Below are 27,558 nucleotides of genomic sequence, written 5' to 3' on the forward strand. Positions count from 1 at the left end.
GAACATCACTCTGCCAATAAAGACTTTGTTTACATATTTCACAGCAAAGATTAACAGTGAGTTAAAAATGTGTCTGTTTAAAGACAGTAGGAGGAGATCTTCCACCATAAAAAAAAAAACATTTTGGAAAAGATCAGCAAAGAGACATTACCACCTGTCCACAAGGGATGCCAAAGTTGATGCAGACCCAAAGTTCCTCACAGGAGCTTAATAATGGTGCGGCTGTGGCTCAGTTGGTAGAGTCGTTTGTCTCTCGACCGCACAGTCAAAGGGTTTGATCGACTCATGCAGCCTAATTTCCAATGTGTCCTTGGGCAATCTGCCATAATTGTGTGAATGGGTTTGGGTAGTCAGAAGACTAGAAAAGCACTATAAAAGCTCAAGTCCATTTACCTTTAATATAAACTGAAAGGGTGGTATTCAATTACATTTCATTTGTGTGCACTCATACTTAATATATAAGTCAGTTCCCTATTTGGTCCAAAGAGTCTGTCTCGGACCCTGGAAGGAAAAAGTACACTTAGGCTTTCATGGCCTCTGGAAGCAGAGGCCATGAAAGTTATAACAAGTTAACTAGTTAGCTTTAGAGATGCTAGATGTTGTTCCCTGCATCTAGTCCTTACAGTGTGTATGTGAACATCTTGTTAAAGCTTCATGTTTAGCTCACAGATGTGAGGGTTTAGTGTCAATCATCACCCCAACCACTGGCATGAAAGCTAGCGTTTCTCAAAATTTCAAACATTATATTTAGAATTGGAGATAACAGATAGTATTCCTTTAAACTGTGATGACAACATATTGCAAACAGAGAGTAGGAACTGTAGTTTTCTCAGCAGCATGTCTGAAAGGTGCTAAAAGTAGCATCAGTTGCTCATCTGCCACAGGAGGATTTCTTTTGAAATGACAGAAAGCTTTAAGACAAATGTCAGGCTTGGATCACATCTTCTGAAACTTTTACACCCAGCAACCTTTTCATGGTGAGCAAAGAACAACTTTTGACATGTGGGTGAAGAGTGATCATTTTTCATTATCTGAGGATTATTTTCTGACAAGACAGCACTTAAAATCTACAGTACAGCCACGATGTGACAGCGCAAAGAAATTATATAAGGCTTCAGAAGTATTAAGTGTCATGTCTATTCATTCGAACATAAGATTGAGAGGTAGGAAGTGGACATTTGTGTCTATATTTTATGTCTCCATCACACCTCTCCGTCTTCGTTTCATCTAATTTCACATCAATCTCTCCATCTGAAAATACAGTTGGCTTTCAAAAATTTGAGGGCAGGAGGAGGATGAGGAGCTGCCGAGTTTGAGCTTCTCTAATTTCAGTCGAATGAGTTGGAATGAGCCCAGTCTGCCTATCAGCACTGCGCCCTCTTATGGATCAATGGCCTCTAAGGCTTGATAATCTCTCAAATTGATTGGTTGCCTCATTGATCATTACTCCGGTATTAACCAATCAAACATCTCAGCAGTAAACAAACAGGCCAAATAGAGACATCCCCCCGAAGTTTGGTCCTGGAGGAGATGCAAGTGATGTGGGGGAACTATATGAACTGAAATCCCCTTTGGAAGAGAATATCAAATCATAAGAGTGCTTAATATTTCACTGGCTTGATGAAATATGCATTGTAGCCCAGAATGGAGGAAAAATGCAATGATTTGGATGCATTATGTATGAGAAGGTCCGCTGGCAAAAATGACTGCACTGTTGAATAATCGCTATTTCACTATCACCACAACACAATGAGATTCTGCTATTAATACGCATCACTCAATTTATTTGGGAAATGCATACAGTTTGCATTTTGTATTAAAGACTAACTTGTGCACGGCATACAGATGCTCACTAATGAACTGAAGCTCGGAGTAGGATGAGTCTGCTTCATTTGATCAGTCTCACTGCAGATTAGTCTCAAAAAAGAAGTAATCACCCATAAAAGTTAACTATGGTCTCATGAAGCAAATCTATTTATTAGGCTACAGATAGGGTAATTCAGTGTCTTTTGCAGGAACACAATGACTTCGGGTCACTCTGGCTGGCATCAAAATTGGCTGTGTTTGGCCAGGTTTCCTCTCACCTGAAAACAGAGAAAAGACAACAGAGATTTACTGTAAGTGTGCATGGACTTTCATGTTATCTCTTCAGAAAGATAAACAGTAGTAAAAAGTATCTCTTTGGTCTTGTTGAATTAGGCCCCTTGTCCACCTAGTGTTCTTTCCGGGCAAAAAAGACGCTGCCTGTGCGCTCGGGAGCCCTTTGCTGAGAATGAATGTGCAACAGTCTTTTGACAATGACTGCTGTATTACTGCCCGTTGCTTATTAATGCATATTTTATATTTGAGATAATTGTTTTTCATTGGGTACAAGCCACGAGCTGTGGGATGCATAAATTTGAGCGATATCTTAAATTTTGAAATAAGCGCTGGTGACATCAACAGTGGCTTTCTGAAAAGTTTAAGGTTTTTCAAGAAATGTGGAGCGCTCGGAAAAAGGTTTGCGCTTTTGGTCTGGGCAGCTGCCTGCTGCTGCTGCTGCATACGCTCTCTTCCCATTTAAAACATCGAAAACGAGTAGAGTCAGGGAGGAGCTGCTTCAGCAGCTGAAATGATCCTGATATATACTGTAGCTTTAAGAAGTTGACATGGAGGTTAAGTACTGAGATATGTAGTCACATAACAACTGTTTTAAATGTGCTTCATAAATTAACCTTGGCTTAACTGATCAGGCAAATATTTTTGAATAAAAGTAAATTTTGCAATAAATTGATACATTTGGAAATGTTTGAGGAAACTGGAAAGTTGCTAATAGGACTTTTCATAAATTGATCAAAGATTAGGAAGTGCGTCCCAAAAGCATGCAAAATTAAAAAAAAATCTGAAAACTTGCAGTAGAAACCAAACTACCATGTTTCAATGTTTGTTCACTTATACATTTACTTTTAACACAACCTGTGACTCAGTGTCCATCTGTTCTCCTCCACCAACCCTTTCCAAAGAAAATCATCTTTTCTGGCTGAAATGCCACTTATGCTTTGTTTCCTATTTACATATTTTTGTACCACTTTAAATAAAGGTCACAGTATTAAGCCTTGACTAGTTGCTTATTAGCATGTTAATTAGTAGCGTACTGTCTGCTTTTATTTGTCATTATTTTGTGCTTAGTATCTTATTCTACATGACTGTATAGTCTAAAGCTAAAAGGCCAATAACTAAGAGTTTGCCCTCAATAGACTTCTAATTACCACCTATTCATAGTAAGTTAGGAAGCTGTCTTAATATGCTTTTTCTTACTTCTACCTTATAAGGGGCCATACTTAGCAAAGCATTAAGATCACAATTCATGAAAAACAACTTCCTATCTTACTATCAATAAGCAGTCATTAGGAGGCTATTGAGGGTAAACTCTTAGCTAATGGTCTATTAGCTATCGAATTTGTTCATGTAGAATAAGATACTAATAAGTGCTTAATAATAAGCAGTTGGTATGCTTCTAATTAGCATGCTTATAAGCAACTAGATAATGGCTAGTATTGTGACCTAATGTATTTTCTATGGTATGTTTGCTCTATGTCTTTTACTTCTATGCTGTAGATGTCATATGAACTGAAGTCATAAAAACTGAAAGTTCTGACTGTTTTCTGTATACTTGGTTTTCATCCTCCTATAGTCTGGCTGTTTATGTATGAGTATCACATTGACAGTATACACACCACATAAACTTTTAAGTGCACTCGGAATCCCCTGCAGCCCAACAGAAAGCCGGCGTTAAGAAACTCTTTGCAGCATGTACTTTCACTTTCTCAGATTTGTCAACTTAGTTATGAGAACTAAAATAAAAAAAATGGAGAAAATTTGCATCACTTGTAAAACAATCGTTATTGGGATATCCTCTTACCTGCACATCGTATCACTTAAATGCCCCGTGATCAGATTTAACATGATCATCTTCTCCTAACATTGGTATGTTTCCTCTTTAATGATGTTGTTACAATAGAAAGTAACACCTTAAAAGAGCATTTAAAAGTGTGAGTGAGAGAAATCGTGCTCTTGTTTATGAGTCCCTGTTGCTCTACAAACTGACACTCTGTAAAAGCTGGACTCAGTGCCAGCAGACTCCTGAGCTGACACACCACACCACAATAAAACACGGAAGACAAAAAAAACATGCAAGCATAAAAGTGTTACAACTCACTGGATCAAAGTCACAAACAAATCACAGTCAACAGTTGGTACAGTTTGTTTTCAACAATAATCTGAGATTTGTATTTTTGTTACAATCACTCAATCTTTATTTGTGTAGCGCCAATTCATTTCAAATGTTATCTCAAGACACATTGCGAAACAGAAAGTTTAAAGACTTTACTCTTTGTTATATTATCTACAAAGACCCAACATTAAGTGCATTGCAAACAATTAATCTGTAAAACTAATTAATCCTATTTAATTTCAATTATAACCTGTGATTTTTCAAGGGTCCTTACTTTGTTTATTTCAAACCAGTCAGATAAGTCCCTAGTCTGTAGTCAGTAGTGATTGGTTAATAAGTATAATTGCACAGCTGTTTTGAAACTTGATTTTGATTGGTCAATGACAGCCCAGTAAGGTCTTTCTTGAGAGGAGACCTTGATGGTGTTCCATTCAGCTACTACACTCACTAAACATTTTCTCTGCTATAGAGAACAGTTCCATAAGCTTGTACTTCTACATACAAGTGTAGGGTTAGTGAATGCTATATCTAAATTAAGTTTTTTTTTTATACATGAAACTTTTGGACAAAGGGCATTGCATACCATTTCTTAGACAGATTTTAGTGTCTCATTTGTTCGTTTTATTCTGTACAAAACTTGATTTTAGTATTTTTGTGATTCGATCGTTGTATTCTTTTTTTTTTTTCAATCTTTCAATATTTCTTCTGGTTTTAAAATGAGAAATCACCAAAAAAATAGACTGAGCAGATATAATGAAAGTATTCTAAATATAGCTTGACATACTTGCACAAGCTTCTCGTACATTTTGACACAGATACTTGCTAAAGATGTGACATCCAACATGTCGATAACAATAATAATAATTGCCTGAAAGCAGGAGGCTGGCTCTGCCCTGCACTGGCTCCAGTGTCTGATGTAGACTCTGAGTAGCATGAACAATGAAATGCCCGAGGCTCAAACAAACAGTTTTATCATGGCAGTGTGCATAGAGATGGGTAATTTGATGCTGCGTGTCTGTCCTCGGCATTTCTTTTAAATGGACGGGATTCCTAAAGTGCACTACACACTCCTCTCGGCCACAGAGCCAAATAAAAGAGCTGAGTGTCTTGCAGTTCCTGGAATATCTGGAGAACCCGTAGTGAAAACCTGGAGGGCTGGCAAGGTGGTATTTTCCGTTTGACTTCATAAAATCATTGCTTTTGCAGCTATTTTCTGCAGGTTTGATTGCATGCTGTGTCAGTCTGTGAATGCACAGTAAAAAGGTACAATACAAACACACTCCAGATAGAATATGTGATTTCTTATTTCTTATGAAAGCAGTACTTCCCAAGAGCGTTCACACAGCCTCTTGAGGGGGGCGTCAGTGTATTTATGATTTGTATTATGTGTATATTCCGACTAGATTATTTGAGATTCCGCTACAAATAAAAGCCACATTCAATAGCAACAACAGCTCCATGGAAACATAGAAAGTGCTGTGAATAAATGCCTCGGCGAACAGCAAATTGATTTTCCACCAGAAACTTAAACACAACAAAACGACGTCTGGCGCTCAGCCGACTCCCTGAATATCATTCAGAGGCAGATTCTTCCGAGCCTGATCTCGGGCCCCTCCGGAGTGCCTGCATTTACATTTCTTATTTCCCAAGTTTAGCCGTGTTTGTGTTTGTTCATTTATCATGGCTGTTTCGCTGGAAATATGATTGTGTGTCCAAGGTCTGGAAGTCTTTTCTCTGGAGGGACTGGGGTCAGACTTTGTGGATTTTGTACTCATTTTTAAATCTAGGCGTTAGCATAATGCTACAAGGAATACACTTCAGGAATACAGCAGATGAAGATGAAGGTCATCATTTGTTTTTGAGCCTCAGGACATGACTGCGAGGGTGATACATGGTTGTAGATGTGTGAAGGAACTGACTGACTGTGTGGATTGATCTCAGATGGGATCCTTGATAGACAGGCACTTCAGGGGGCGGCTGCATTCAGCATGCCTTATTACTGGTTTCACTTTCAAGCAGAATAAGAAACCACCACCACCACAAAAAAAAAAGGATGTTTCAAACTGGCTTTTTCCCTCCTCTGTGCATCAAACATGACAGGGACTATTATCTTGAAGCAACAAACAAAAAGATCACTCCCAGTCTGCACTGTGTCCACAAACAATATCCTACATAAACCTTGAAAAACAAAAACGGTCAAAAATGAGGTAAGGCTGAACAATCATCGAGCCATAAACTACACAGACACCTGCATCCGGCATTGGTTTCTGTGATGAGTTTCTCCTGACTACATCCCGCTGCTTCTTCATGCCCAGTCTCTTTTTTGCGCGCGTGTGTATATTGGTGTGTGCGATTAGAGGACTGAGATCTGCTTCATTAGCATTCATGTATGCATTTGATGTCAAACAGTCTAAATATTCAAGACACTCGAGGGCAAAAGGGAAGAAATCTGGGAGCAGTCGCAGGAAGCTGGATTACTGATTGATTGTGCTCACTTACCCCACACTGCACTGTCGTGAACAGAGGGTGCTGCACTTGTGAACACGTGTCTTAAGGAGTGATGAGGTATGGGTGCTTTCTTGGTAAAAAAAAACAACAAATAGCTGGTGTGTGTGTTTTGGCATGTGCATTTTTGTCTGGAAGTAAGAGACAGATATATTCCATAAATATGTATATCTGAACGTGTGTGTGTGTGTGTGTGTGTGTGTGTGTGTGTGTGTGTGCATCCACGCCAATCCCTGCACACTGCCTTGTGCATCTTTGTGCCTTTGCTCACGTCCAAAGGATGAAATACAACAACAAAAAAAAAATATCAAGGCGAGGATAACAGTTGGATGCTGTTTGGATGACAGGAAAATATTGGGCTGCTAGTGATATGCCTTTTATGCCATCACTTTGATGGTCAACAAAAAATCCTTCGTTTTCTTGTTCTTGCTTCCTCACAGACAAAAATCCCTCACTGTTTTTCACAAGCTTCCTTGCCAAATCGCATCTCTGTCCAACCAGTGCAGGCGTCAGAAACACAATCTCATATCAACTTTCTATTTCGGTATCCTTTGTTAATCTCAAAGCAGTTATTCCCAAACAGGATATACTGTACTTCTGAAAGGGAAATCTCACCGTGTAAATCCATTTTGTTTAAACAAATAAATGATTTCCTTAAAAACTAAACAAAATAGACAATATTCTAGACAGAAAACTTTCAAACAAATATGATTCTTTTTTTTTTTCTTCTGCCTATTGGTTAGTTTGACGTGTTACAACCCAAGTATGGCGGTAGTAGTCCTACGAGCAGATGGCCCCGGTTCAAATCCGACCTGTGGCTCATTCCCCACTCTCTCTCTCTCTCTCTCCCCCCGATTTCTGCCTCTATCCTATCTCTAAAATAAAGGCGTAAAAAGCAAAATTATCCATTGATACATAAGTCAAAGAAGAGAAAACATTGGTTTAAAGCCGGCCTACTGCACATTGATATCAGCAAACATTAATATGTTGGATTAAAACGTGACATATTAATTGTCTTTTCATGACGTATTCTGAGATAATATGAGGTTAAGAAGAAGAATCTACAAAGACTTGAACGCATTCAGAGACTAAATTGAGTGGAGGTGGAGGAAGGTGCAGGGATGAAGTGAGAGAGATTTGAAGGGAGATTACCCCAGACAAGAAGAAAAGGTGGAGCAAAAGAAGAGAGTACCAAGAAGGTGAGGCTGCAATAAAGGGTGTAATGGCTTGGAAAAAAAAACGTTTCTTTCTTTTCACTTTCTTTTCCTGGAGTTCCAAAAATAGCAGTGCTGAACCGTAAAATGCTGCAGTGCTCACCCCTCACCCTGCCTCGTGTCTGACACAGATCAAGTAGCGACAGTTTGACACCGATGTCACCCTCACCATTTTTTTGTCGAGGTTCCGGTAATCAACTCCTCCCCTTGCCTTCTGCCTCAATCCCACATGCTCAGTGGAAGCACAAAGGGGGGCAGAGGAAGAAAAAAATGGCATTATAAATCTGGAGAAAATAGAGTGGCACAAAGAGAGTGTTGATGAAAAGCATTGTGGAATTTAAGAGGGATTGAAAAAGGTTGAACTATTTCATTTCAAAGCTATTTTTTTTGTTCTGTGCCTTTGATGCCGCTGAAAAGCAGCACTCTAGATGATAGAAAACAGAATTGATTTCTTACGTTCCTTTTTCATGAAATATTCTACTGGAGCAAATGCTGCAACAAAACTAACCCTTTTTAAAAAAAACACAATCAATTGGACATTTTGCCTTTCGGCCCAGTTCATTCCCTTTCATCTTTGAGTTGTAGGCTAATCCATCTCATGTTAAAAGAAACACTTTTGCTTCTTTTTCTCTGATTACTCTTGTGTTCCTGAAGTGACTGTCGAGGTTTATTAAAGTACACAAAGCCTTTTATTTTTGTATATAAATAATCAGCTAACACAAAGAAAGTGCTGTTTTCTTTACTACTGAATCCCTGAGCCAGGTAATACAACATACAAGGAGAACTTGCAAAGATGTGTCTGAAAATGAATCAGACCAGACAACAAAGGTCTGAGCCATCTAACTGATTGAAGCAAAGTTTACCTTCATCATTTTCAACCTGTTTTTAGTTCGTAGTAAAATGATTGAAGAATATTCTTCTGAATAGGACTTGAGGTTCAGGCGGCTTGGTACATAAACAGCCCTTAGATACGCCCTTTTAACCTACATGTACTGTCAGAGATACCTTTTTCAGTATCTCTGTTTTTTTACACAAGTATCTTGACTTCCACTTGAGTAAAATAATGGGTCTAATTTGAAACCTTTGCTCTGGTCTTTTAGTCTTTAGCCAAATAAGTTCCCCAGAGTTAAATGTAAGAAAAAAAAAAAAATCTCCTTTGTAACTGCCCCTATATCTGACAGGTGTAGGGACAATGTATTATTTTTTTACCTTCGAAATTTCACCAAATACATAAAAAAAAAGGTTTCACAAGTTTTAGGAACTTTAAGTCATTATTTAAACTGTAGGATGTAACCTTAGATTGTTTAAAAACTTCAATGACATGACAGCTCCCCAAAAGTAAAGGAAAGAAAATCTCAAAAATCCCCCCTTATGACCAGCTGCAGTGTAGGTCATGAAGCCCGCCTCCTCAATGTTAACATTTTAGACAAGGGTCAAAATATAAAATAAAAATACATATTCAATAAAAAGCCTCTAACATGGTTGTCTGTTATTATAGACTGTACTCTGCTTGGCCATTTAGTCTCATGTAATTAGTAATGAATACAAGATAAATGGAAAAAAGCTTGATAATATGCATCGTGCAGGTATTGGATCACAAACTTTACCATGCTGATAGTAGCACCCTTCAGCTATAACTACTTCAGAGTATCAGATTAACACAGATAAGATTTTTAGAACAATCCAAGAAGCTCCCTCCCCCTCCTCCTCTCCCTCACTTTCTCTGTCTCATACCTCACCATTCTCTTCCTGCGCCTTCATCTCCTCCCCCCTGTCGTCTGTGTGAGGAGGTGGGTGGAGGTGTTCCACATGACTGTGAGCTATACTCTCCTACACGCACCACGGGGTGCATGTTTACTCATTTGGCTTGTTGAGACACGGGGAGGAATACTGTCACGCTCTCTTCGACTAAGTGTAGACATCAAGGGACTGTGAGTGTTGCTATCCCTCACAATGGCTTATTTTTGGAAAATTAATGAGTACAGTCAAGATGAGTATCTCTAAAGCCTAAAACCGAAGAATCTTCTCCTGAGTTTCACGACTCCGACTGTCCGTAAGCCTGACAATTAAAGCCCTTTTTACCTTTTCCCATTCATTTCTTCTCTGTTGCCCACCCCACCCCTCCACACATTCTTTTTTTAGTTGAACTAGGCAATAGTGCCATGTAACTTTAAAGAGCTATGTTTAGTATTTTGGCCAAGTTGATGAAACCCATTATTAATATGTACGTATTTCACCACAACAAGGAGTAATCCTGTCTCACAAAAAAAAAAAGGAGAGGAATAAAGATGACAGCGTGAAGTGCTTCTGTCCTTTGAGCCGCTATTAAACGATCTGTTTGAAGCCAACTGAGAAATCAGCCCCTCTGGCAAACTGCTGTTCGTCACACAAGGTGAAAAAGGCCGCCGTTTAAGCTCCTTATTCACACCTATTAGATGTATGACACTCCACAGGCAGACACAACTGTAGGATTAAAGACACAGTGGCTGATTTTGACGGCGTGAAGCGGGTCGTCTAAAGCGTGTGATTTGGGGCTTGTCCGACTACATTTTTGGATGGCGCACAATCGAGGCACATGGCACAACTCCGGCCAGGTCACTTAACTTATCTCCTGTCATTGTGCCTCTAAATACACAGAAACACACAAGGGACAATGTTTGAAATATGTTGATGGTGGACTTTGGTTATATTTCGTTTAATTATTCCCGCAACATCAGAAACAATCAAAAACACATGGTGAACATTTCCAAGTGAGGCACAAAAGTGTAAGTTTATCAATAATTAAAATCCCAAGACACGCCTGTAAGATCAGTCAGGATTGATGTTAACTGATGTTCTGTGTTTCACATGAAATAATGTAGGCTGTAAACATGTATTTAGTTATTTTCTCTGCCGGAATCCATGATCCATATTCTCTAATAATGGACTGTGGACAAGCCATATTAATAGCTGTGGGCTATTTTAACGGTGGCACTAATCGTTATGTATAAGATTAATTGTAAATCCAAACTCTCTGTTGCATGAGAGCATTTGAGTGTGTGTGCTTCGACATGTGTTTCAGAACAGAAACCGAAACAAAAGCAAGTCACCTCCCAGCCTTCTATTCCATTAAAAATGACATTTGAATGTATCAGAAAATTCACGGATATTTAATTGTGGAGTAGGTGAGCTGTCGTGCATCGTGTGTGGAACAAGCTCAGTGCTTTGTGAACTCACTGATGTATGTCCGTAAGTCTTTGCAGGAACATACTGCTCCATAGACTTTAGACTTTAGGTTTCCGGTGGTCTAAGGGGCAGTCAATTTTCTGACTCCTCAAGATAGGAACGTGCCAGCTTTGCACCTGACCACGCTTCATTTCAAAACAACCACACCTTTGGTTCATTAGCTATTTCAACAAAATCAAGTGAGAGCTCAGCCTGAGTTCATAAAAATCATGAAAATAAATAATCACCGTACCAATGATAAGGCATGATGTGATGAGATGAGATAAAAATAAAAGATAAAATACCTCGCTCTTTGTCCCTGTAGGGAAATGTATCTTGGACCTGTATTGGACTTATTTAAAGGAACATTTTGTATGCACTGGCCTTGAAGGTGTTGATACATGATGTAGGAGTGCTTACCCAGCATCTCTCTTTTAAAGCTTAGCCAATAGGAGAGTGCCTCATGTCTGTATACCCTCAAATGGCCAGCAGAGGGAGACTATACTGGTTAAAAAGAAGCTTGATTGTTTGAAATCATAGCCACAACCACTTGATTATGAATGTAACATAGATTTTTTTTTTTCGATACAGCGTGATGTTCATCTTGTTTATTACATTATATATAGTTAGAGTTAAATAAACGACTAAGCGAAAAATGCTTGAGGGCATGACCAACTTCGACTAGCAAATCACTATGATGGCGGCCTGTCAACAAAGACAAAGACATTAAACTGTGTATCCACCGTTGGTCCAAGTATGGTCACTTCTGGTGAAGTGTTTGAAAACCAGTATATGTGACAAGTTTATATAGGACAGCTACCAATATCAATAATAATAAGGCGACTTCAAGTACAATATTTTTACTCACAACCGGTTGGAGTTTTTCTATTAATCACAAGACAATGTGTTGTTATTTTTGAGGATTGAGGTGGCTTTCACATCTGAAGTCCGGTGGACTTGAATTCAGGGGTGAGATCATGACATTGTTTCATTTTTCATTTGGTTCAGTTTGCTTTCACACTGCACTTTTGTCAAGCGCACCAAAGCCTTTCAAATCTTGTGTACCGTAGCCACTCGCCACAAGTTGGTGCTGTAAAGCAGGGGTTCCCAGACTTTTCAGCCCCCAATATAACGGTGCTAGAGACTGGGGACCCCCATTGTCCCTGGAGATGCTTAAAACATTTGACATTGCGCACAGCCACGCACACTTTCAGGCCTCTCCAAACACCAGCATTAGAACACCACACAGTAGCTCAAATACCTAATATTATTTTTTTTAGATATATTTCAAACTGAATGGGTGAAATATGCAATTTTAAAACATTTTCCATTCTAAAATGTTTTTGGAAGGAATCTCACAACCCCCTTAACAGGGTCTTGTGACCCCCACTTTGGGAACTGCTGGGACAGAGGAAGAATGGCATCTCGTAAGGCTGCACAGTCTGGCAGTATAATGATCTATAAATGGAGATAAAGTCATTTTGCTGGCAGTGTCAGGTTAAACCAGCAATCGACCAAACAATGTGTAACCACATTTAGCACAGGCATGTGGACGTTAATCTGCCAGGAGGACTGAAGGCTGGTGTTGTTAGCAATCCTTACGTTAGCCACACTCATCAAACCTATTTGACTATGTTTAGAGACGGTCAAATTTGACCCACAATGCATTGGTTTGCTTCCCTTATTTGGTACGGAATGAATTCCAACCTGTGATAAAACAAACTCTGATGCACCAAGACCCCTGTATTTAAGCGGACCAGAGTTTGGTTCTTTGGTCTGCACCAGAGTTCATTTGAGCATTCACACCACTCCAATCCAAACGAACTATCCGACAAATCGCACTAGAGTTTGTTTTAAAAGGACCAAATGGTTTAGTTTTTAATGCGCCCAAATAATTTTTAAAGTGAATCAGAACGTAAGGACCTTGATCATTCTGCCAGTCGGAGCATAAGAAAGAATACAATAATAACGTGACAATTATGCCGGCTGCTGCTCTGCAGAGACCCTGTACAATAGCATTTGTGATTTCATTATAGCTTGTGAATAGTGAAATTAAGTCTGAAGCAGTAACTCTAGGATTCTCAAAATGTTTCGAAATTAAGCTTTTTACTCTTTTGTATGAATCATGTTGAATCTGACCGAGTTCCCAGAGAGAGTAATAAAGTAAGAGAGTTATATGGATGAGCGACAGGCAGCGTATAAATATAGACAGAAGTGGAATAAAGTAATAAAAAAAAGAACTGTATGTAATCATATAGCCTTATGTAATTCAACGTATTTGTTCTGTGTAAGAACTGCACTGCAGACAGGGGTCTCTGTTTAAGATAACAGAGACAGCTGTCTAATATGACTAACTTCATGTGGATGCTGGTTAAATCTGCATTGGAATCTAATATGTAGTTGGTGTATAATTTTGGTCATTATGAATGAATGCAAAGAACAATAAATGTCTTGCCATATCCATCATAGACTGTAAATATTAATGGACGAAGCCAGAGTGATCCCTTCTGTTTCTGCAGGGGGGCTTTGCAGTCCCGTCAGTGATAGGTTGACATGCTGAAAATGCTGTCTCAGCCTAACTTTCAGTCAACCTAACTGAGGCAGGTTTCAAGCCTCTTGATAAACCGTTACATCGCACCCATCTGTCAATCAGATCAGCTATGCGCCTAATTATGAATAACGCTTGTCCTTCATGGTATCAAAGCGGATGAGTTATCAAAAAAAAAAAACACCCCCCGTGCAGTGTGTGCCCATCGTGACATGTGCTGATCAGACCTATTTTTTATTTTTTGAACCAGGCTGTAAACATGCTAATTTCTGAACAGGCTTTTTTTGAATGGGGATTGTGGATGTGACTTCCGGTGCTTCTGCATCCAGCGTCAAGCATCACTTAACAAGCTGAAGGATTTTGCACTTCCTCATTGGCTTTCATTTTTCAACACCTGAGGTTTCCGCTGACACATTATGCAGAGTGACATGGTATACACAGGCTCTATCTAACTCTGAATACTTTATCTGAGACTGTTTGAAGGTGAATGCTGTATGCAAACACGCTTACATTACCGCTGAGTTTTGCAGATAATAAGATAATTCAAACTTATGTCCTAATTATTGACACATTGAAATCAATAGAATTTGAGGTTTTCACTGTTATAACTGTAGGTTTTTATTTAGAAGGACAGCATCAAAAAAAAGACAAAATAACTTTCACTTTTGTCATTTTGGACAATTGAAGAATACAACAAAGTCCGGATGTGATTTCAAAGAATGCTTTTCTCATCTCCTCTGGCAGCTTACAAGAGAAGGAGAAGTGTTGAATCTATAGACACAGTGTGGTAAAGATTGTTGATAAGCACGTAGTTGTCATTACAGCAGCTGCTTTACAAAGCCGGAGACATAATGATGCGTTGCAACATGGATATTCTTTGTGGTTTGTATTTTCTTTGGCTGTATTTGGGAAACACCCCTGTTGTCAAAGCAGTTTATCTCTTTGCTGATCCTCCCATGTACACTTGTAAGCAGTGTTTACGGATGAAAAATCTCATCCTGTTCCCTTTTAACAACCAAAAGAATACATCTTTGTGAATCTCTGCCAAGGCAAAAAAAGGCTGTCTTGGCAGATATCTATCCTGCCTCAATAGTTACAGTTTAAAAAATAACTGTATAGAAATGAGCATGCTTGTCGCTGATGGCCACCAGTATTAAATTCAGTGTTCTTTCTTAATCAGATCAAATCACATGAGCTTTAATAACCAAATTAAGTTAACCCTCAACCTCAAAAGTGGTTATGTCAAAGCAGGGAGGAACAAAATAATGGATGACCTAGTAAATAAAATAAGTCAAAGTGTTCCCTTTGTTGGTTTACCTTTACTTTTTGCATGGCATCCATATCAAAAGTCACTGACACATGTCTGATATAAGAACTCAGAATGTTAAGTCCTGTTTAAGTATTATTTCAGTGTTTTTGGATGTTTCGTGTCATTTACCATCATGTTAAATGTTAATTACTTCTGTTTACATTTTAAAAGACATTCTTGATTTAAATAAAACAAATTAATCAAAGCAGTGAAACATGGGTGGCATATAACCAAATAAGCATGGCATCGGTTGGAGGAGTTTGCAGTCCTGCAGTGCTCTTTAATCGACAAGGACAGTGCAGTGCTTGCTTTGTATAATGCTGTTCTCATGATTTGCAAAATACTGGTCAAATCAAAAAAGTTTAGTTTATGAGCTACCTCGTTGTGAGAGCTAGCATGGAGGGGGGTGACTGTGCTGGGACGCTGGAGTTACTGTACGGCCTTCCCAAGGTGTCGGGGGACTAATTGAGTGAAACACCAGACAACCCCGGTGATGTCCTGGATCTTGCTGCCCATCGGTCTACACGCTTTGCGTTATGGGAGCCATCAGGGGCCATGTGGTAGGGTAGGTATTATCAGCATTGTCACAACCTGGAGCTTGTATGTACAGAGCCTGGGTCTCTTCAAGGTTTTGGTTGTGGTGGCAGCTTATGGTCATAGGGTAGGTTATCTAACTAATCAGTAGGATATAGGGACAGAACCGGAGCAAGGGGTGCCTTCACTGAACACTGATCCTTTCATTAGGGCAAAAGTGTGTTTACTGTAAACGAGGAGGCTTAACTTGTGTTTGCAGTTATTTGGTGAGGTGGTCAGTGTTTAACTCAAAGTCTGGAAAATTCCAGCATGTTCACGATCCGATTGCAAGCCGAATCAAGAACCTAGCATGCTACACTTAACGTCTATTCTCAGCAAGTGTTGTAGTGTGTGAAGACGTGCACACAACATGAGACATGTTCCACTCTTGAGAACTCATGGCAGCTCCCAAAAATGGCTTACATCCAAAACGAGACACTCAAAGGATGGAGGAAATGTGCACCAGCTGTTACTAAAACCCACTGATAAATAATAGAAGAATAATGTGGCCTCAAAGAACCTCTTCAGTGGTTGTCCCCAATGCAGAATTTGTAGTCTTAAAAGTAAAGAAATGATCTACGTATATATAGCAAATGGAATTCCGTCTGTTCTAAAGCTCTGCCAGTTTGCATGGCCTTGTGATGGTCATAGGACTTATTATCAAAGACAGCCGGAATCATTCTCAACTAGGACAGAACAGACACAACATGTGGCAGCATGAAATCCACTGTGACACCACCAGCTACCAAAGCCAACAAAGAAAGAGGGGGAAAAAAAGGAGTTGGTGTTGGTCTATGGGAATAAAATATGATGGAGAGGAAGGGTAAGGAGTGGGAGGAAAGATGAGAAATGATCCCTGATTGTGCTTGTCTTATGAGGGGCATCCATCAGAAGTGACACCAGCACAAATAAAAGCCCCTTTTCCCTATATTCAATTACATAGCGCGAGTCAAGTTTTTACACTCAAATGCACTCACAGACACACCACAAAAAAAAACACAAGCCTCCATGCCCATACGCACTCATTCATATTGAAACACACACAAACCATTGTTTTCTTATTCCCATGTGTGCCGCGTTGTCCAATCTAATGTGACTTGTATTCAGCATCACTCTCACAAAGATTGTTTAATCTCTACTGAGGAAGATTTATTGCGCGATGGCAGCGTCTTTACATGTAATACAAGCTGACACTTTCATGAAATAAAATAAGAATCAACAGGGAACGGAGTCGCAGCTGCAGCGGGCACGCAAAGACTCCCACTTAAATTACAGTGGGACGTGAAATTCAGGAACACAGATTAGAGCTGGCACCAAACGTCAGGGACAGGAAGGAATGAGATTGTAAGCGGCCTCACCTGTTGGAAAGGGAACCGCCACCTGAATCCTGAAGGACAGTTGGCTCGGTGCACCTGGGCTCCAAATGCTGCAAGGTAGAGAGGAGATTAGACATGTGATTAGAAGAAAATAAAGAAGTGGTTGAAGGATGGAGAAAGAGAGAGAGAAAGGTGGAGAAGATAAAAAAACAGAATCTGCCTGAAGAATGGGAAAGAAAGAATCATGTTCAATGATGCTGCCAAGCCAAGAAAGTGTCAATGAGGAGCTGGTCTGAGGTATTTCTGCACAGATAAACAATCTCACAAGGTTGGGCAGCTTTGCCTTGGCAAACTGAATGAATAAGTAAAGAGATGAGATCAGTGAACTGTCTGTGTATAATATTTCAGAAATACAATAGAACCGGAGTAAAAATGCAGCAATATGTTCATGTGAGCTCTTTAGACAAATTGCTTTGGAAAGGTTCCATGGACAAAGGTAAAAGCCCAGCTCCAGTGCAATATCACAAAAACGCCAGTGGTGCTGAAAAGTCCAATAAAACTGTCTTGTCGAGACAGTAGGGAGTTTTTAGCTGCCAATTCTTGGATAGAACCATATTAGAATTTAACAGAGAATAAAAATCTGAGCTGTCAATATGGATATCCCAAATGTGGACTTAGTTTACTTAAAATGAAATGACCTGAATTAGTAAATAGTTTTTTTAATGTTATTTGGTTCCAACGGAAAATGTCAGTGGATTGGTTCAATTCCTGTGTGGAAAGGCACTAAAATAGTTAGTGTTGAAGTTCTTTGGTTTGTTGGAAGAGTAATCAATAACAGCATGATGACATGGCAGAGCTCGAAGATCTGCCTGCTTCTTAAGATCAGTTGTGTGGGGAAACTTTGTGTCCACAGTGCAGTATGTCATTGGAAACACATCGAACATGTTTATGACTATTTGACACCATCACTCAACAGAGCTAGGCAAAAGAGAAAGAGGTGTTAACTATAACGGCACAAATGTATGGGCCTCCTGTGACACTAAAAGCTGTGACCACGCACTTCATAAATCATAAATATGACACACTGCTCCTAAAAGCATGTATTGTATTTTGTCTTATATTTTACATTGTATTTATTTATTTATTTCAAATGACGAGATGTTATTCTTTTATGTGTTCTTTTTTTTTTCTTCATTTAGTTTTTTGTTTAATGTTTAATGCACTACAGGCTGTACCGACAATCACAGGTAGTTCTAAATAATACAAGATGGAACAAACTGTTAACTTGCACTACTGTCAGTTCAAACCAAATGAGAGAAGCCCAGAAATATGCATCCAGAACTTTTTGTTGTTGTTTTTTCCAGTTAAACCATACTTGTACTGCATCGTGTTCTTAAAAACAAATGGTGACTTGCTGTCAATGTGTATGTGTAACCCTAACCCTAACCCTATCTCCATTGTCATATCTGGACCCATTTGCTTAAAGTCTGCAGATGTTCTACTGCTAAAATGAGTAGAGATATTCTCAAAAATAGATTTTTTTCTTTTATTATTTTTATTTAAAATGTATTTAACCAGGAGAAACCTACGGTGGCCGGTAGGGGCCACACGCTCGGCAACTGCTGAATTGACGAACATTTACAAAAAACACACGGCATATTCAGAAATGTGCACATTCAAAAGCAACAAATGCGACGGCTGAAACGCTCTGCAAAAAGACAAAACAACTGCATTAACATCAAATACGCTAGGTGGACACAGGGCTTTAAATAACAATATTAAGATGTTGGATTGAAACTTATTTTTAACAATTTTAGATACTTACTACTTTACATACTGAACTGTACTGAACTGAAGAGGACTGAACTAAACTACTTTTAACTGTACTGGACTGAATATACATAAAGACTTAATATGATTGAAATAAGGCTACTGGGTGTTTGAGTTTCCAGAGGCTTTAATGTAACATTTGTTCTGTTTCGTTCCTCAAATGTTTTTAGACGTATCCATATTCTTTATTTAGTAAATGTCTGAGCTGATTGTCAAATATAGAAGCAAACTGTTCCGAGTGTCTGTAAACATAATGTCCTTAAGCTTATTACCGTACGTCATGCAGCTTGTCTGCGATTTGCCAAAAGTGTTTTATGCCATGTTGACAAAAGTTTCATCAACCTTAACCATAGTAATGAATGACTTCCTGCTTTTAAAGGACTCGTATTAACATATCATTATAATACGAAATGTTAAGATGTTAGGTGATTTTTATTGCATAATAACTGTTTTCAATCAGTGTTATTTTTATGTTTTGATGTGCTGTAAATTATATTATCATAAAGTCACACTTACAATGCAGAAATGAGGTAAATGAGCTCATTAGAGCCGAGATCCAATTGATAATTGCAGCGAAGAGGTAATTTATCACCATGCAAAGCAGTGCAGTAATGATAATAATAAAAAAAGGGCTGCTTTGTCATTTGCATTCAGTGCTGGAGAGCAAAACGTCTTGTGATGCCAGGCGCTCACTCATAGCACCATCCTCCATCTTTGAGCATCTGAAAATGCCAGAGCGTGGGCGGGGGGGGGGGGGGGGGGGGGGGCTGATCCAAAACAGAGTGCGGACTGGAGAATGAGCTCTGAAAGCCAAAAACCTCAACACTTGGCAAGTTATCTGTGAAATATTAGTAAATCTTTTAAAATCCTCTTAAGGTTTATTAGGGCCATTTTGTGCCTTGGTGCAGAGAAAATACGACTTCTTTAATATTTAACTGTTCCCCCGGCTTCTGGTTTTGTTGTCTATACCATTGTGTCTCTATATGATAACTTATAAATATTTCATGTGAGGCTCAGCAGAGAGGTCTTGGCTATCATCTCCAAGGAACAGAAGGGTTAATAGTGAGGCTGGAAAAGAGGGAGGCGGCAGAGCAGATATCCGGATTATAAACAAACACATTGATTAGACATATAACCAAGTCTCTTGCTCCCACCTAAAAAACGATCTATGGATCTCTCTTAGAGAAGATAACGCTTCTCTTGTGCTATAGCTCTCTTTCCACCCCCATATAAACAGCCACATGGGGACAGTTGTCTCGTACTCTTTAGGGGCTTTGAAGTATTTCCCTTTAAAACTCTTATCCCAATACATAAGACCTTGTTGTGTTGCCTGGTTACAACATTTTTTACCCCCCCCCCACTTCCATACTTTAAAGATCGCCTAAGCTCAACGAGTTCATGTGAGCAGCTTGCATCAGATGGGCATGCTGCTAAAGGAACAGTTAAGATATCTTGTGCACAAACACTTTTGTTTTTCATGAACAGGTGGATTGTGTAAAACACTCTCTCACACACACACACACACACACACATACACACACACACACACACACACACACACAGAACAAAACTGGTCAAAAATGCGCGATAATATTGTGAAGAATTGAGTAGAATTGCAGGACAGCACAGATCAGCATTGTTTCAATTTACGGATCTCTATGGTCAATCACTTATCATACTTACCGTGTTTGTATATCACTTCTACCTCTTTCCAATTATCTGTTTTGCTCACACACTACATACACACACACACACACACACACACACACACACACACACACAGACAAAAAGGAGGAAAAGACCACCTGCCAAAGAATAACAACAGACTAGTGTAGCCTAGCAACAGCTCGCAGACAGGCTTATTAGCTGGTAGAAGAGAGAAGAATGCAGGAGGGAAAACTTTGGCCTCCTTCTCTGCCTCTCACGCGTTCACATGAGCTGAAGGGCACACAGGCTCATATGCACAAGCCCCATGACCGCCAGCCGCCCTCCTCTCTCACATACCCCTCAAACATGCCTCGTTTCTAAAGACCCTTCATTTGCAACAGACCATCGATTAGGCTGCTACACCAAAACCATTTGGATCGCGGGCTTTCTTCTTTTTTTCTCCGACTGCCAAGAGAGGAACATTTTTAATTGTCAATTTGTTGCACTGTTTTTTCAAAGTTTGGATGCAGTTGAACCCAACTGCAGGGCTAGGTATGCCAACTCCCCAACATAATAAAAGCAGCTTCACTTAATTGCTCTCTCTCTCTTAGTGGCAGTATCTAATGTCTTGGATTTGATTAGTGAGGCTTAAATCGATGCTAAACAATAGTTTTTTTTTGTGGCTGAGTGACAGGCCCGGAGTATAGAATCCCCTCAGAATTCAGAGCGTGCGCATCTACAGTTCTTTGGTTCCACCTGAGTGGCCTTGGTGTTTTTTTAAAGTAAATTCAAAACATTACTGTCAAACCATTCACTGCACATCCGCATCCACCCTCAAAACCTTGATAAAAAAGTGATTTAGATTCTTCTTATCAGATTTTTTTCACACTTTCTCTCTCTCTTTGGAAAACTTTTATAGCAGAAAATTCAGGTTATAGGCAACGTCAGAACAAGAGAAGGTAGTCTGTGTGTGTGTGTGTGTGTGTGTGTGTGTGTGTGTGTGTGTGTGTGTGTGTGTGTGAGCGAGAGAGGGGAGGTAACAAATACAGAGAAAAAGATTTTAAAATGTGTCAGTGCCTGAATAGTTCTCATAACTTTTTCACACTCTCTATAAACATTTACTTTCATCTCTGCATCAGCTGTTTTGCTGCCAAAAATAAAACTTTTATAATGTCGCTCTCCATCACCATCACGCCTTTTACAGTCTCTGTCGCCCTCTCTTTCACTCTCTCTCTCTCTCTCTCTCTCTCTCTCTCTCTCTCTTGCGGCTGCCTCCTTGCATCTCATTTCTCAGCTGACACCGGGAGACCCCCGTATTGCCACCTCCACCCAGGGGGAATGTGCATTGCAGCTTCAGTAATTATCCTTCTGGCTGGGAAGTGCCGGGGCCAAAGGGGCAAAACCTCAAAGTGCACTAAGCCTTGCCGTCAGTGTCACCATCGCATATGCTATAAGAAGTGCAAACCCAAATTTAAATAGGTCAAAGACGCAAAGGGCAGAGCGAGGAGAGGCGGTGGAAAAATGGAGAAGAGATGGAGATGTTAAAAATATGGAGCTCTGTTTTCCACATTTTTCTACACTGCAAACTCCCACCTGAATCAACACCAAAAACACACACACACACACACACACACACACACACACACACACACACACACACACAGACACAGAATCTAAAAGAACGGCAAAGAAAGAACACTGAAAAAACAGTTTTTGCTTCTTTTTTTACAGAAAACACTGTCAGGGGTAGGTAAACTTCCAAAGCTCTCTATAATAAATGTGTTAGCTTTGTGTTCACAGATGTATCACCAGGGCCACACTCTCTACCTCTACCTGTGCGTGATGCTAACTCCCTTAACTGCTGCAACTAGCACGAGCGTGGTATCAACAGAAAAAAAATAAAAATAAAAGTTTGTGGTGCAGAGCTGCCTCTTCCAGATTTGTCTTTTAACACTGAGTTTTCCTTTAATAATGTGCACACATTTACAAGGTATTTTTTGTCACTGAAAATGTCATTTATTAGTTTATTCTTTTTTTTTTTTTGGACAGAATTTTAAAACAGAGCCAGGTGATTTCCCACATCATTTTAGATAAACTGTACTGAAGAGTGGTTGCTGCTAGAGTGATATCAATATGGCCACTGACATATTATTTTCACAGTCTATTTTACTGAGAACAGTAGAATAAGGCCCTGTGTCCACCTAGTGTTTTTTTTCCGGATCACCAGCGTCTTTTTTTCAATTGTTGTCAATGAGCAGAGAGTATTCGCAGAAGAAAGCGGTTGCCTGGAGAAAAAGCGCAGCGCCCAGCGTCTTTTTTCCGAGCGTTCCGCCTTTTTTGTGTGTTTGATTCTCAGTGCACAAACGTTTCATACGAGAGTTCCCGAGCGAACAGCCAGTGCTTTTCTGCCCGGAAAAAACCCCCCCAAAAAACGCTAGGTGGACACAGGGCCTATATAGAGAAGATTCTAAATCTCTGTCAGCATTTCAAGCTGTTAGTACATGCTGCAAGGTCGAAGATATACTTGCTTTTTAACCTTGCCTTTCACCTACACAACTGCCTGAGTAATGAACAGAACTGTTCACATACTTGACTATGCACTACGCTTGTGACTGGAGGATTCCTGTAGAGGGAGCGTTAAGGCCATATGAAAACGGCCATGTGGGATGGCTCGCACTGTACGATTTATTTCCCCCAATTGTATAAAAGTCGGGGTGGCTTTTGGTGGGTACGACCTGAGAGCTCACACTGTACTGTTGACAATTGTTAATATAGTTTATTTTGAAAACTCCAACGTGCTTTAACGGACGGCTGTTTGTGAAAGAGAAGGAAGTGGAAGTTGAAGTAGCCTAGATAGGAAAGTTGATAGGCTACAATCACAGATGGATACAATGTCTCAGAAAAGTGCTGCACTGATGATCTGTGCTGTCCTGTGTACCGAAACCTCCAAAAAAAAGAAACGCCGGCGTATTGGACTTGCAGGAGGCTGAGGAGACGATAACTGTTAGATATGTTATGATTATATTGTAGTCTTGCGCGACTTCCACCAGATGCGTTCATGACGTAATCGTCAAGATTTTAGTTCCGAGCAGATCTGGGACGAACTTTATGCCACTCACACTACAAGATAATCCGGGCAGACAATCCGTTCCAAGCAGCCTTGAGTCGGGAGCGACACCTGCGACTGTCGGGAAGGAGGAATCAGACCTCAAATCGGCCCAGATATCCTTCAGTGTGAGCCAGGCCTAAGACAGACATGAAGACACTTGAGAAGGATACTATTGTGTTAATTCTGCTGTTAGTTTATGTTCATTCAAAGCAGAAAAGGTGAAAGTGTTGCAAACGTAGACGGTATGTGAGAGAGCATAACGATTCAAGTCTTGCTTTTATTTAACTGTGCAGGTTTCCATACCAACTTTCAAAATGGAACATATCCATCGCCATGCTAGCTTGATATGCATATTACATCATACAGATGTGGGTAATTGCAAACATTGCTTATCAGCTTGTTTTCATAAATTTCAGCCATTGTAATCCTTGCTGCTGTGTTGACCCTGTCACACGCATACTGCATCTTGCGACTGCATAGCGTCGATTGTTTATGACGTGCAAAGACTATGCTCAAAACCGATAGAGGGGACAAGTGGCAGCCATTATTCACACGCAGACACGTTGTTAGAAGTGAGTCTATTCACAGGATAGACTGGCCTGGCCTTTTGATTTATGTTCAGTTTTTAGAGAGAAAATCCAAGCCCAACTTTACAAGAGTTGAGCTACAAACACCTCAGCTTGAAGATAATAGGAATTACAGTTCCTGCAGTGATCATGACACCTATAAACACAATTTACTCCAGTAGTAATAAACATTATTATCTGGCTGCCTGGTCCTTTCTAAATGGTCTAAGAAGATGTGATAGATAGTTTAAATGAGTCAGCCAGAGATATTTTACATCCATCAGCAGAAAGCTGGATCTAGCTTCTGCTTTGGTCAATCCGCCCTTTGTTTAATGACACAAAACAGAAAACTTCTAATTGAAATGCCATACATTATCACATATTTGCATTACTTAGACAGCTCTCAGCCATGCTTTGGGCGTTTTCACATTTGGCACGATTGTTTCATACCATGCCCGAGCACGATGGCTCCCCCCTACCCTCCCCTCCTCTCCCCTCATCCCTGCTGGTCTACGTTCATATAAGAAACATCATTCAGTGCCCAACACTTGGTTATGACCACAATACGATACAGCAAACCTCTCAATTCAATTCAATTCAATTCAAATGGCTTTATTAGCATGAATGTGTAGATATATTACCAAAGCATATAATAACAAATAATACAAAAATAATGAAAAGTAATAATTAACAATTAAATATTTTAGCAATTACAAACTTTAAATCTTAACTCTCTCTACTTCTACACAGTGTGCAGCTCAGACTATGTGAAGCCGCATGAGCCATTTAGAATTAAGTCATGTAGCGGTCCACTTCCTTGTTTGAGTTTTTTGCGTTTATGTCATTTGAATCTTGCTCGAGTACACATAAATCTCGTCAGAGTCCACCTGTTCAAGCAGACTCGGGAGTGGTACCCAAGCACGACATGTTTGTGTTCACACTGATCAAACAAGCTGGACTTTAGGGTCAATATACTCAGGTCCAGGCCCGGGTCCCTCATGTAAAAAAAAACACCCTAAAAGTTCCTCTGGCGTGATTTAATACATGCTAGAGGAGTAAAATGTTCTCATTTTATTAAGTCTGTTTGCTTTCAAATGCCAGGCTTATTTTAATTCAATATTTCATAATGAGGATCCTTAAACAGGCAGCCAGTCAGATCTCAACCAAACTGATTTTTTTTTAAAGGTTAAAGGTTGAAATTACTTCAGAATGCATTGAAAGAAGCACTGAGATGATTCAAATGCCCTCTGAATATATAAGTCCCAGACCATAATAAGCGTTCTTTTTTTTCTTACTTACATATACTTTAAAACTACAACGTGTCATAAGTATTTTCTTCTGGTGTTTTCTGTGGTTCACGGAGAGTTCAAAAGTAAAGAGGAGCTGTGTAGTCGCATCAGCTTTGCTGGATTGAGATCTGGGTTTAACAGTGGATGAGTAAAGCTGTGAGGGTGTGGATCACTGGGAAGTTACATCCACTTCAAAGAAAATCTCCCCCTTCATTCCTGTTTAGGAATCTAGCTTTCGAGTACTGTTTTCAATAGGTGTCATTTTAAACCATTAGCATAGAAGTATGTAACCATCGATGGAGAATGTATTGTTATTACATTGTACACTTTGTTAAAATAAAAGCCTTTAAATGGACCCCAAAGTAAGTTAGAGGGCAATTCAAAGCTTGATCCAAAGGCAACTCAGTCCATCTGCCTTTGGATCAAGCTTTAAACTGACCATGAACTGGATGACCCAGAACCTACACAGACATCTTAGAGCAGCGATTCTAAACTCGTCTAGCCTCAGGACCCACCACCAACTCCTGCATGAAAAATCGCAACCCAAATTTCTGATATTTTGCAGTTTGGACCTCAGTTAAATATGGGGGTAATGCCCCTGAGGGTAACCAGGTCTAACAAACCGGTTTGGGTGTCGGGGTTGAGGGCCGTGGCACGCACCTGTCATTGACGGACGCACTGCCTGATGGGAAGGAGGCATGTTCTGCGTGACAGTATACCTGGCTGTGAAAGGACAAAAGAGTTTTTTAAAAAGTAGAAAGAAAAAAGATGAACCTATAAGAATATTTCTACTTTACAGTGGCTGCTACTTGAACACTGATTGGGATTTACGGGTATTATTAGATGCATTCAGATGTGCCTATTTTCTAAATGCACCAACTTTCAAAGTGTCTTCACAGCATCTTCTTAACACTTTTTTAACTAGTTTTTTTTGCAGGACAATAATATTGCATCATCCCCTTTCAATTTAGACTATTACTTGAAACATTCTGCATGAGAGAGGCAGCTTCTCCAGAGAGGAAGCTGACTGGATCATTACATTTAGGACGTGGCTTTCTCAGATTAGCAAATCTGATACTGCGAAACTTAAAAACATAATTTGACAGGCTGACTGCGCAGATACACGTCTAAACTAATTTGCAGTATCTGTGATGTCAGGATAATTTTGATGATTGAAAGGAAAGATTCCCAGTGACAAATAAGTGGAAGAGAGAAATGCTAAGTGCAGTGCAGACATTTTTTTTTAAAAGCCACAACTAGATGTTATTTGGGAGCAAAGAGCACAGAGATTTATTGATAATGGATGTGATATTATTGTATAAAAACAAACAGAGCTCTGGCACCATCAAATAAAGTAGTTATCTAACCCTTTCTAAAGCTCTTTGTGTATCTCTTTGTTATTTTCAGTGTGTTTATATTCAGCTTGAAACACATCATTGGTGTTACACATTTCCCTCATTAACACAGAATACCCCCGAGCGGTTTATAGAAGTATGAAACGTGTATTTTATCACACTCTAACTTGTGTAGCTTTTACCTGCTTACATAAAGAGCGACTTCTTCTGCTATGATGAACGCAAGGCATAGTGGCTTCTGCCTCTTTGAAGGAGTGACCATACATAAGAAGGAACTAAACCAAGAAGAAGATTCAGCCAGTGTGTTTACTGTACCTGCGTACCTTTAGGACGGACGATCAGATTTTGAATACAGGTCACAGTTATGAGTCAGGCGTCTACAACCAGTAACAAATCTCAACGCACGGTGATACACATGATAAACATTTGGCCGAGGCACCCATATACAGTACAGCCCATCTCCATAATCCAACTAAGGAATAAAGGTGGATGACAGAAGAAGTGTACTTGCTCAGAGGGAAAAGCAGGATTTATTTCTAAAATAGAATCCTAATTTCACTTTGAGTTTAGAGGCCAATTTGGAAATATGTGCTTTGAAAGACAGCTCACAGTCAACACAAAAACCCAAGTAGCTTTTGACAAGCTCGATTTGATTTTGTTAGGAAGTTAAAATCAACAAGACATTAGACGTTAGTATGTATAGGGAGAGAGAGAAATCCAGAGTCTTTTTAGGATTTTTTTTGCTGTGGATCCATGCTTTGGAACAAACACTACTATGTGTCCGCGTTGTTGCAATATAACTTTTTATAATTCATAGTGTCAGTATCAATGTGTCAGAGTTCCCTTACTGCTCAGTGTAACGCTGGATCAAAGGCACAAA

General features: G+C 39.7%; 1 protein-coding gene across 1 annotated transcript in view; it reads right to left on the bottom strand.

Annotated features, from left to right (window-relative positions):
- Positions 1-1,951: 1,951 nt before the first annotated feature.
- The window catches only part of LOC136177126 (uncharacterized), a 28,983-nt gene continuing 3,376 nt past the window's right edge, over positions 1,952-27,558 (bottom strand). Inside the window, exons 4-5 of the mRNA XM_065948353.1 lie at positions 16,925-16,992; positions 1,952-2,084 (exon numbers count right to left, since the gene is read on the bottom strand). Of these exons, the coding sequence (XP_065804425.1) occupies positions 2,049-2,084; positions 16,925-16,992 (104 nt within the window). The 3' untranslated portion in view covers positions 1,952-2,048. The remainder of the gene's footprint in view (positions 2,085-16,924; positions 16,993-27,558) is intronic.

Source organism: Labrus bergylta, chromosome 19 (assembly GCF_963930695.1).
Source record: "Labrus bergylta chromosome 19, fLabBer1.1, whole genome shotgun sequence".
Lineage (NCBI taxonomy): Eukaryota > Metazoa > Chordata > Actinopteri > Labriformes > Labridae > Labrus > Labrus bergylta.